General features: G+C 39.5%; 1 protein-coding gene across 3 annotated transcripts in view; it reads right to left on the bottom strand.

Moving 5' to 3' along the window:
- Positions 1–269: 269 nt before the first annotated feature.
- The window catches only part of YTHDF2 (YTH N6-methyladenosine RNA binding protein F2), a 33,247-nt gene continuing 21,527 nt past the window's right edge, over positions 270–11,989 (bottom strand). For 2 of the 3 annotated variants that reach the window (XM_007461815.1, XM_007461816.1), the window contains one exon: positions 270–1,119. In XM_007461815.1, the coding sequence (XP_007461877.1) occupies positions 1,096–1,119 (24 nt within the window). In that variant the 3' untranslated portion in view covers positions 270–1,095. The remainder of the gene's footprint in view (positions 1,120–11,989) is intronic. The other variant, XM_007461814.1, reaches the window with a different exon arrangement.

The raw sequence follows: 11,989 nt of genomic DNA, 5'->3' as shown, positions 1-11,989 counted from the left end.
CATGATCAAATATTTGTTGAACAACTTAGCATAGCAGTGGCTCTACCTTCTCAGGGAAATATCCAGAAATAAAGCATTATGAATATTGGCCCATCTTGCTTTGCAGAGGTCATGGTTATCCAACCCTGGGTACCAAAGCAAGCCTGAACTATTCCATCTCAGTGAACTTTCTAAAAATGGTTGCTGTCTCACCTCTTAAAACTCCTTATACTCCAAAGCTTTCATAAAATATAGCAGATTCAAATAATACTAATAAATGGTACTAGAAGTGATGCTCAACAGGATCTCACGTTTATTGAGAAGTGATTAATGGTAAAAAGAAAGGCAATGCCCTTTCCTCATTGGCTGAACAAGAAACTGAAGAAACATTCACTACACGTTTTACAATATTTTTCTCTTCCAAAATGCATTTCTGTAAACAAGTTTTTACCACTGTTCTTAGCTTTGAAATCAAATTAATCCTGACTTAATCAGTATAATGTACAAGAACAGAACATTTCTTAGGACTCCTAGTATTTTACTTTGAATAACAAAGGGTCAGAGAAGATGAACCACCCTTAAAGACACAACCTTGGGTAACACTGTTAAATTCTCCAAGACAAAAATTCTTCATAAAAATGTTCTTCCAGTTCGGAAGGGAAAAAACAAATTCCCACTTTCTGGGGTGGATGCCCAAAACCTTCAAAACTCAAGTGTTCTCCAAGTGCAAATGTCAAAATGGGGGGAGGAAAGGGTTTAAAAATTAGAGAAAACTGTATGCACTTACGGACTTTAAAATCCGAAAAACATAGTAAAAAGACAAAAAAACAAAGCATTATGCTCTGAAATCACAACCAAAGCCAAAATAAAAGGGACATTTTTCACCTAAACTACCTAGAGGGATTTTTTGTTTAGTTTTTTCTTTTTCTTTTTTTTTTCATTTTCCAGTTAAGTCCTATGTCTTTTGTGAAATTCCAATACTTAAACTGCAAGTCTGCAATCGTCTCTGAAGTCAGTGAAATTAAGAAAAAAGTCCTAATTCTCTTGAAGGTCAATTTTTTTCCTCTTTAGGATATGCAGATGCAACCGTTGCTGCAGTCTGTGCAGAACTGCCTCTTATTTCCCACGACCTTGACGTTCCTATAAGTTAAAAAAAAATTGAAATGGTTAGTTAAAACCTATCTGAACATGTTTAAGAATTACAACTTCATAGAATAACTCAACAGAAATTTAATTATTTGTGCTAAATAGAATATTCCCCACAAATAAAAACTGACTTTTACTTCTTATATTTTAAACCAAAGTACTTGCACTCAAGCACCCCAATTAATACAAAATTATTTTTCTTTGACTTTAAAATTCTTAACTGACTAAACACATTTGTTTTCCTATTATAGTTGGTTTACGCTAATATGTGTCAGTCCCCCCAAAACAGGGGCCTAAGTAACTCAAACATATATCTATCAATGGCCTGCAGCAGTGAAGCAGCATAAGCCCTAACAGTACTAGAGTCATCCCATATTAGTCCCAAGGCCTTAACCATATTCATAGGCCTTAATTTCCTTTTTTTTAAATAAAGTGAGAATATGTATCTGGGCTGTGGGAGAATTAATGAGTTGACATATAGAAAGCTCTTAGTCCATAGCAGGCAAGAAAATCATCCTTTTCCCCTAGGGAGAGTTTAAAATCCACTCAGAAGTGGATTTTGAAAACTGAATGCAATACTTACATTTTCCCTGAAATAGATCTAAATGCTCCTTCCTTATTAAGAATCATTCTTTATAAGCCTTTCCTAAATGTACCCCAAACAGCATTCCATTTCACACACTACCTCACTTATTGGGATTTTTAAAAATATGACTGAATCCACATGCCTTTTAAAAGCAAAACCAAAAGCAAAAAAAGCAAAAGCATTAAGTGGTTAGGAGCAAGCACACAGACCTGAACTTAGACTCGATCCATCAACCCACATGAATAGAGTCATTTGCTCCCATTCACCTTATGGTAACTATGGTTCTGAAGTTAAACATGATTCCTATTAAAAAAGAACAGCAACTACTACTTATGGGCTTCCATGTTCCAGGCACTGTACATAATGATCTTGATAACCACCTTACAAGGACTATACTATTCCTGCTTTAGAGATAAGAAAACTAAAGCTCAAAAAAGTTACCTGACCAAGGTTACCTAAGAACCAAGATTCAAATCCATGGCTATATGGCTCTTTACCTACACCATGTCATTACAAATATTTACATAAAAGTCAACAAAGTTAAGTGAGGCTCTGTGATGAACTTACTACCACCACTAAACTACTCCAAGGATATAAAAATAGTAAATTTCAGAAGGAACAGTTATCTTTTTGTGATGTCCCACTTCACATATCTGGAATTCAGAGATAAACTCACCAACATACAAGGATCTGGGATATTTTCAAAATAAGTCATTTTGAAACTTCAACCTTTATAAAATTAATTTAATAAAACAATTCACCCACACACAGTTTCTGGAAATCAAACTCAATTCAAGAATAAGAAAAAGAAATTCAATCCAACATAAAAGGGACCTCAAAAGTTTTTATGTTCCTGGGCTGCAGTACTGACCCTCCCCTTTCTGTAACTCTCCCAAAGTTTTGATAATATATTGTTTATAATAGGAAAATCACAACTAAAAAAAACCCAAAACCCTCTGGCATTGACCAAAATGAAACTTACAAAAGCACCTAGATTCTCATATCAATCTTTTTTTTAAAAATGGAAGTATAGTTGATTTACAATGTTGTGTTAGTTTCAGGTATACAGCAAAGTGATTCAGTTATACATACATATACATATTCTTTTTCAGATTCCTTTCTGTTACAGGTTATTACAAGATACTGAATATACAGTTCCCCCTGTGCTGTGATAGGAGTAGGTTCTCCTATCAATCATAAACTCATCTACCTCATTCAGTCTTTCTTAATTTGGATGGATACTATTTATCTAACCTCTCTTCTATTGCTAATCAAAATCTACCTTTAGTTTCAGGAAATATGGACTCTTTTCTTCGTGTTTCTTGATTAAATCTCATTCCCATGCTTTTAAAAGCCAAGAATGCCTGGCCTTCTGGCCCTGGGGTACACTTCAAAACCCCTTCCTTCTCTGAGACTTCCTCAACCACTGCAGTTTTCAAGGTGCTTCTAAATCTGCATCCACAATTGAAAATCAAATTGTATTGACTTATTTCATATAAAATTAGTCCCAACTCAACCAAAAGCTCCTAGAAAGCAAAGAACAGTTCTTTAGCTAAGCTCACTCACAAACTTATTTATGAGTTTAGCAGTGGATAACAGGCTACAGTTGACTTTTATGTAAAATACTGGTTCTCATCACAAGAAAAAAAAAATGGTGATGGATGTTAAATAAACTTACTGTGGTAAGCATTTCACAATAAACACATATATCAAATCATTATGTTGTAGTACACCTTTAACAATGTTGTATGTCAATTATATCTCAATAAAAATGGGAGAAATCCCTAGAGGCAACTTCTGTTACCAGTTTCTTGTGTCCTTCCTGAGTTATTTTAAGCATATAAAAGCTTATTACATCTTTTGTTTTTTTCTTTTCACAAGTAGCATACAAAACACACTTCATTTTGCTGTTTTTCCCCTCACTTAATATGTCTTGCAGATTATTAAATTTTAGCACATATAGATCTGGGTTTTTTTTATGGGTCTGGGAGCACCCTCCTCGCTCTGAATTCAAGAATTGAAGATCTAGGGCTTCCCTGGTGGCGCAGTGGTTAAGAATCCGCCTGTCAATGCAGGGGACACAGGTTCGAACCCTGGTCCGCAAAGATCCCACATGCCGCGGAGCAACTAAGCCCGTGCGCCACAACTACTGAAGCTCACGAGCCTAGAGCCCGTGCTCCGCAACAAGAGAAGCCACCAAAATGAGAAGCCCACGCACCGCAATGAAGAGTAGTAGCCCCCGCTTGCCAGACTAGAGAAAGCCCGTGTGCAGCAACAAAGACGGACAGACGGACGGACGGAAGGAAGTAACTGAAGATCTAAAAGAGAAGCAGTTCTCAAAGACATTATGATAATGAAAGAAGCCTCAGAAAAGAGAATACACACTGTATGATTCCAATTATGTGAAGTTTTATAACAGGGAAAATGAATCTACGGTGGGGACAAAATTAGAACAGTAGTTGTCTGTGGTGGGGTGGGGTGGGGGTGGAAATTTCTAGGATGGTAATGTTCTATATCTTCACTGGGGTTTGGGTTACACAGATGGGTACATTTGTCAGCACTCAGCAAATATACACTTAAAATTTGTGCATTTTATTTAACTCAAAAAATACGTAAAACAAATACTGAGCTCTAGTTAATGATACGCATGCTGAAATGTTTAGGGGTGAAGTATACTGATAATGACAATTTCTTTGAAATACATCAAAAAATAAAACGGACTGGCAGAAAAACAAAAAAACTGGAGAAAAAATTCTGCCTATTATCTCATTTTAATGTAATGTAACCCCAGGAATACAAATAAACTTACATGCTCCAAATTGTACCATTAAATTAGAAAACCTAGACTTTGCCAAATCCATTTTTCCCTAAGAAACACACTTATGGGAATTCCCTGGCAGTCCGGTGGTTAGGACTCCACGCTTCCACTGCAGGGGGGACACTGGTTCTATTCCTGATCAGGGGACCTTAGTTCCCCACATGCCGCGCAGCTCATCAAAACAAACAAACAAATAGAAATACACACTTGTAAGTTCATCACGATGCTTAGTAACAGCATTTAAAATATTTAGTCAAAAGAAATTCAAAATAGCACTGTGAAATTGCACTTATTAAGTCATCTCATTTTTAAACACAAAGTTTGTTCCTCTATAATGTGATATTAAATCCACCTGTGTTCAATTTTGCCTCAAACGTAACATAAAACTATTCCTGGGGCTTCCCTGGTGGTGCAGTGGTTAAGAATCCGCCTGCCAATGCAGGCGACACAGGTTCAAGCCCTGGTCTGAGAAGATCCCACATGTCATGGAGCAACTAAGCTGGTGCACCACGGCTACTGAGCCTGCACTCTAGAGCCCCCGAACCACAACTACCAAAGCCCACGCACCTAGAGCCCGTGGCTCCACAACAAGAGAAGCCCGCGCACCACAACGAAGAGCAGCCCCCGCTCGCCGCAACTAGAGAAAGCCCGCGCGCAGCAGCGAAGACCCAATGCGGCCAAAAATTAAATAAATGAATAAATTCATTAAAAAAAAAAAAACTAAGGATTCCCTGGTGGCGCAGTGGTTGAGAGTCTGCCTGCCAATGCAGGGGACACGGGTTCGTGACCCGGTCCAGGAAGATCCCACATGCCACGGAGCAGCTGGGCCCGTGAGCCATGGCCGCTGAGCCTGCACGTCTGGAGCCTGTGCTCCGCAACGGGAGAGGCCACAACAGTAAGAGGCCCGTGTACCGCCAAAAAAAAAAAAAAAACTATTCCTGAATCTTAGCTACACAATTATACCAAGAGGGCAAGTACCACCTGTGCCGTAATGTAAACCTGCATGACAGAAGCTTAGATTATGGAAATTACATGCAAACAACAAATGGCATTAGCTGCCTTAATCTCCTGATCAACATCAAGAAAGTATTACATTGATACAATTCAGCAAGCTGATTAAATTGCTCTTCTATTTCCAGATACAATTTTGATGTGTACACAAAAAATAAGCTTATATATTTACAAATGATAAAGATAATATCCATCTTCTCAGAGATTATAAAGATACTTAAGCATTCACATCATACCATCTTGAAAAGTAAAATGAATTTGGCATCAATTGTAAACGACTCACAAGATTTTAAATACTAGCTATTTTAAACATTTTTATTAAAAAAGAAAAAAAAAAAAAAAAGGACTTCCCTGGTGATGCAGTGGATAAGACTCCATGCTCCCAATGCAAGGGGCCCAGGTTCGATCCCTGGTCAAGAACTAAATCCCACATGCATGCCACAACTAAGGAACCCACAAGCCTCAACTAAGGAGCCAGCGAGCTGCAACTAAGGAACCCACGTGCCAAAACTAAGACCCGGCACAACCAAATAAACAAATATTAAAAAAAATAAAAACCAAACAAAAAAAACACTTGGGCGAATTCCCCAGAGGTTCAGTGGTTAAGACTCCGAGCTTCCACTGCAGGGGGCACAAGTTCAACCCCTGGTCAGGGAACTAAGATCCCAAAAGCCATGCAGCACAGCCAAAAAAATAAAAATTGGTTGAAAACGGGAATGAATCAGAGGATCCTGCTTGAAGGGCCTGCCATTGCCCAATTTGAGCATTACACAGCCTTAATGATAAGTAAACAACTATCGCAGTAATATCTTAATTGGGCAAGAACTGGCAATGGATGCTAAATCTAAAGGGTGAAAATTTGATGAGGATAACTGATTCACTTTGTTCTAAAACAGAAACTAACACACCATTGTAAAGCAATTATACTGCAATAAAGATGTTTAAAAAAAATTTGATGAGGAAAAAGATATATAGAGTCTCAAACTATTTTCCCACTTATTAAAAGGAAAATAGTACCTTTAAGTGGAGAACCAGGATACCTTAAACAAGTGATCAAAGTAAACATTACTAATAACGGCATAAACAGACCATTTTATACTTCCTACTGTGATGCACTGAGGACACAAAGTCACTGATGTAGTATTCCTGCCAGAAAAGCATAATCTGAATATACACAATGAGGAAAGGAAACCTCAGACAAGCAGCGACATCTACAAAAATAAATAGCATATACTCTTCAGAAATGTCATATAATAAACAAACAAAAGGGATGAATGGGTGGGATGTTGGTGTGTGAGTATGTGTGTATAAATGCAGATTAAGAGATTAAAAAGACATAAAACTGAAAGATCCTGGACTGGACCCTGGATCCCCCGCCACCAAAAAATTGCTACCAAGGACATTAAGACAACTGGTAAAAATATAAGATCTGTAGATTAGATAATCGTATTGTGTCAATGTTAAATTTCCCGATTTTGAAAACTGCATCATGCTCATAAATGCATGTTCTTGTTCTTAGGAACTACACAGCAAAATATTTGGGAGAAAAGGTCGTGATGTCTTGGAACTTACTCTCAAATGGTTCAGAAAAAAATTTCACACACATCTCCAAAGAGAAGATGAAGCAAATGTAGCAAAATATTACATTGGTAAATCTAGGTGAAGAGTATGTGGGAATCCTTTGGACTAGTCTTTAAATTTCTCCAAGTCTGAAATGATTTCAAAGTAAAAAGTTAATAAATTGGGGGATAATTCATTTAATTCTTCTGCAAAAACTGGCTGCATTAAAAAGTTGTATTTGGGACTTCCCTGTGGTGCAATGGTTAAGAATCCACCTGCCAAGGCAGGAGACACAGGTTCGATCCCTGGTTCAGCAAGATCCCACATGCTGTGGAGCAACTAAGCCCATGTGCCACAACTACTGAGCCTGCGCTCTAGAACTCACAAGCCAGGGCTTCCCTGGTGGCGCAGTGCTTGAGAGTCCGCCTGCCGATGCAGGAGACGCGGGTTCGTGCCCCGTTTCGGGAAGATCCCACATGCCGCGGAGCGGCTGGGCCCGTGAGCCATGGCCACTGAGCCTGCGCGTCCGGAGCCTGTGCTCCGCAAATGGGAGAGGCCACAACAGTGAGAGGCCCGCATAACGCAAGGAAAAAAAAAAAAAAAAAAAAAAAAAAGAACTCACAAGCCAGAACTACTGAGCCCGCACATCACACACGGGCTCTAGGGCCCGTGTGCTGCAACGAATAAGCCCACATGCTGCAACCACCGAAGCCCCCATGCCTAGAGCCCATGCTCTGCTAGAAGAGAAGCCACCGCAATGAGAAGCCCACACACCACAACAAAGAGTAGCCCCTGCTTGCCACAACTAGAGAAAGCCCGCTTGCAGCAACGAACAACCAACACAGCCAAAAATAAAAATAAATAAAAAGTTATGTTTAACAACTCATGAAACTTTGAAATGTGTTTATTTCCTCATACCTACACTAAAATCATCAAACATGAGGGTATTTTAGCAAAAGAAAAAAATCTGCCTATCAGCTTTTTACAAGTCTTTTAAAATGAGAAAAAAAAAATGACACAGAAGATTCTAACACAAGCACCGTTATTTTAACCACTTTGGGACATTAAAACCTTTTAGGTTTCCATAAAAGACTTCTCTTACAGCAGGTCTTTTCTTTCACTTTTGTGACTATTTCCTATTACCACTGGGAATTCCACTAAATTGCTTTGACAATTTATGGTCGAAAGACTTCACTTGTCAGATGTGTTTATTAACATTTCTAATTAACCAGTCCTACCTTGGTAATATTTAATAAAGAAAAAGCTGGGTTTGGGAGGGTGGGGGACAGAAGAATGATGACAAGATACACAATAAAAGGAAAGAGCAGCAGAACACATTAAAAAAAAGCTGGGGCTTCCCTGGTGGCACAGTGGTTGAGAGTCCGCCTGCCAATGCAGGGGACAGGGGTTCGAGCCCTGGTCTGGGAAGATCCCACATGCCGCGGAGCAACTAGGCCCGTGAGCCACAACTACTGAGCCGGCGCGTCTGGAGCCTGTGCTCCGCAACAAGAGAGGCCGCGATAGTGAGAGGCCCGCGCACCGCGATGAAGAGTGGCCCCCACTTGCCACAACTAGAGAAAGCCCTCGCACAGAAATGAAGACCCAACACAGCAAAAATAAATAAATTAATTAATAAACTCCTACCCCAACATCTTCTTTAAAAAAAAAAAAAAAAAAAAAAAGCTGGGACCTCCAATGGGTCCAAGTCCCAGCTGGAACTGCCATAAACACAACATGCATTTGTGTCTTGTTGGACACTCCAGCTTTTATACATGAAGATGCTACTAACTCACCGTAGCAGGGGAAGTGGTGCAGCAAACTGGCTTTCCCCGTGGTGGTGGTGTCATGTTGCAGCCTACCTACCACCTTTTTTAACCTAGTGCCATGTTCAAGGAAGCTACAGTGAGATCTGTGGTAGGAACAGGCTGGACTGGCTAGTCTAGGTTAAGCTCCTGCCTAAGATCCTCAAGCACAAACACATAATTAATCATAAAGTCCCAGTTAACCAAAAAACAGACCAAATGCTAAAAGGAAGGGAAGAAGCATTCCTAAAGCTTGAGGATACTGTGATGGTAATAAAGAAAAAAGGAAAACAGCAGAGCAAGATTTTACTGAATTCACACCTCATCACAAAATTCTCACTAGGACATTCATCCTAATCTTTAAATCAGTCCACAATCTCACTGTTCATTGTAGAGACTAAAAAACCTTTTTACAAAATAAAAATAAATTTAAAGATATTAACTACGAATGTATAAACCAGGGGAAGAAGTTTCTAGGCCTCAATATTTGGTCTGTCACTTCAACAACTAGAGGTTAATACACCATTCACCCATCACATCTTAGTCCCTCCTCACCTTATATCTATGACTATAAAATGCAAAAGTTCATCTCTAGAAGAAATATCCTAAAAGCCACAAGGTGGCAATGTTACAAAGTCTGCACATTTGAAATCTCTTCCTACGATATAAATCTGCTTAATTTTTCCTCTATTTAGCTTAATATCCTTTCTCATTTCTACTACCACCCCTCTCCCCACTTTGAAGTGGGCCATAAAACACAACAGGCACACATATATTTATTTGTCGGATATAATTTTATTAACTTTAAAATCTGATGTCTACCCCTCAGATAAAATTCACTTAATAGCCCTCAAGTAAGTTTTCTTATATCCCTGTGGTCCCTGATAGAAAAGAACACAAATTTCAGGGTCCCTGGCTGAAAATAAGACAATGCTTACATAGGTTAACATGAAAAAACAGGATTATACTAATATGCCTTTCAATGCTTTATATGGCTTATGAAATCAATCTTTTTTTTTTTGGGGGGGGGGGGCACTGTGCTGTGAGGCCTGTGAGATCTTAGTTCCCTGACCAGGGATTGAACCCGGAGCCACGTCAGTGAAAGCGCGGAGTCCTAACCACTGAACTGCCAGGGAACTCCTTGATCAATCATAATAGTCTCTGATGCTATGAATATGAGTTATACACACACACACAAACACACATATATTCCCTCCCTTTTAAGATTTTCTAGGTGCAGAAATGGACACTTACTTGAAATAAATTTCTGGGAACTGGCATAGGAGCACCAGGATGAAGTAAATGCATTTAACTAATAACCTTTCCTACCATCAAATTCTTTTCCAAGATTGTTAGTTAGTAGCTGAACTCCTATATACATTTCACTAACAAAGTCAGAAGTAAAAGCCTGGATAATCTACTGTTTTCAGGCCCTGAATCATAAGTCTTAAGTAGTAACAGAACAAACGGTAAGACAGATACATTAAAATTTTTTTCAGTTATTCTTTGAATCACTCCTTGGCTCTCCGGTAAGAGCTACATTTGAACAAAAACTAATTTCACAATAAAATCAATTTCTGAAAACACTTCAGAATACAATTAAACAAATAAGGTTTTTTGATAGCTTGTCAGTCAAATCCCCTCCCACTCCCAGCATTTGACAGTAGGTTCAGAAAGAATGAAGCAATCACTGAATATGCTTTCCAGCTATCTGATAAATGATATAACCTCCAGTTCCACCTTCAAAAATTTCCAGTCGAACCATCCTCAACACCTCCATTAATACCTCTCTAGTCCAAGCTACTGTACCCTCTCAATACGACTTTGCCACAGACTCCTTTTAACTGATCTCCCTTTCAGTCTTTGTGCCCTCCTCAGTCTATTCCAAGGGTGGGACCCCAAAATGGAAACTCAGTAGCATTATTAAGTACCATGCCAAAAGTTACTGAAGAATGTGATGACTGATCTAAAATAAATGAAGGTGTATTTATGTGTATATATACATTTATATGCCTGAGATTATGGATCACAACAATCACTCATAAAAGACCTGTATGCAAGTACTTCACTTGTATATATACATTTAATCCTCATAACCCAGTAAGTTTTTTCCCCCATTTTCATAAAATACTGAGGCTCAAAAGTTTACTTACTCAAATCACCAACAGTGGCAGATATGACACCATCTTCTGAGCTCCTAGCCTTTTCAATACTATGCTAACAAGGAAACAGAATCTAGGATTCATGCTTATTAATAGTATCTACCTAATGTATATATACACCTAAACTTCTTTAAAGGCCCATCATACGTAATATACTTAATAGAATAACAGAATCCCTTCCCACATCCCAAAAAACTAATTACCTTTAAAAATCAGTTAACAGGCTTCCCTCGTGGCACAGTGGTTAAAAATCTGCCTGCCATGGGCTTCCCTGGTGGCGCAGTGGTTGAGATTCCGCCTGCCGATGCAGGGAACACGGGTTTGAGCCCTGGTCCGGGAAGATCCCACATGCTGCAGAGCAACTAAGCCCACATGCCACAACAACCAAGCCTGCGCTCCAGAGCCCGCGAGCCACAACTACTGAGCCCACATGCCACAACTACTGAAGCCCACGCGCCTAGAGCCCATGCTCCGCAACAAGAGAAGCCACTGCAATGAGAGGCCCGTGCACCGCAACAAAGAGTAGCCCCCACTCGCCGCAACTAGAGAAAACCCGCACATAGCAACAGAGACCCAATGCAGCCAAAAATAAATAAAATAAAATATATAAATTTAAAAAAACCAACTCGGTTAACATCTTCGGGCAACTTCAGGATGGCTAGTGGCCACTAAATCTTATTGCTTAAAATGATCTAACAACTCTAAACAATTAATGTGCTCACAAAAAGATACAATAAAATAATGTAAAACTTAAAACATTAGGGCTTCCCTGGTGGCGCAGTGCTTGAGAGTCCGCCTGCCGATGCAGGGGACGCGGGTTCGTGCCCCGTTTCGGGAGGATCCCACATGCCGCGGAGCGGCTGGGCCCGTGGGCCGTGGCCGCTGAGCCTGCGCGTCCGGAGCCTGTGCTCCGCAAATGGGAGAG

Source organism: Lipotes vexillifer, unplaced genomic scaffold (assembly GCF_000442215.2).
Source record: "Lipotes vexillifer unplaced genomic scaffold, Lipotes_vexillifer_v1.1 scaffold699, whole genome shotgun sequence".
Classification (NCBI taxonomy): Eukaryota; Metazoa; Chordata; class Mammalia; order Artiodactyla; family Lipotidae; genus Lipotes; species Lipotes vexillifer.
This window is presented reverse-complemented; position numbering and strand designations above follow the sequence as displayed.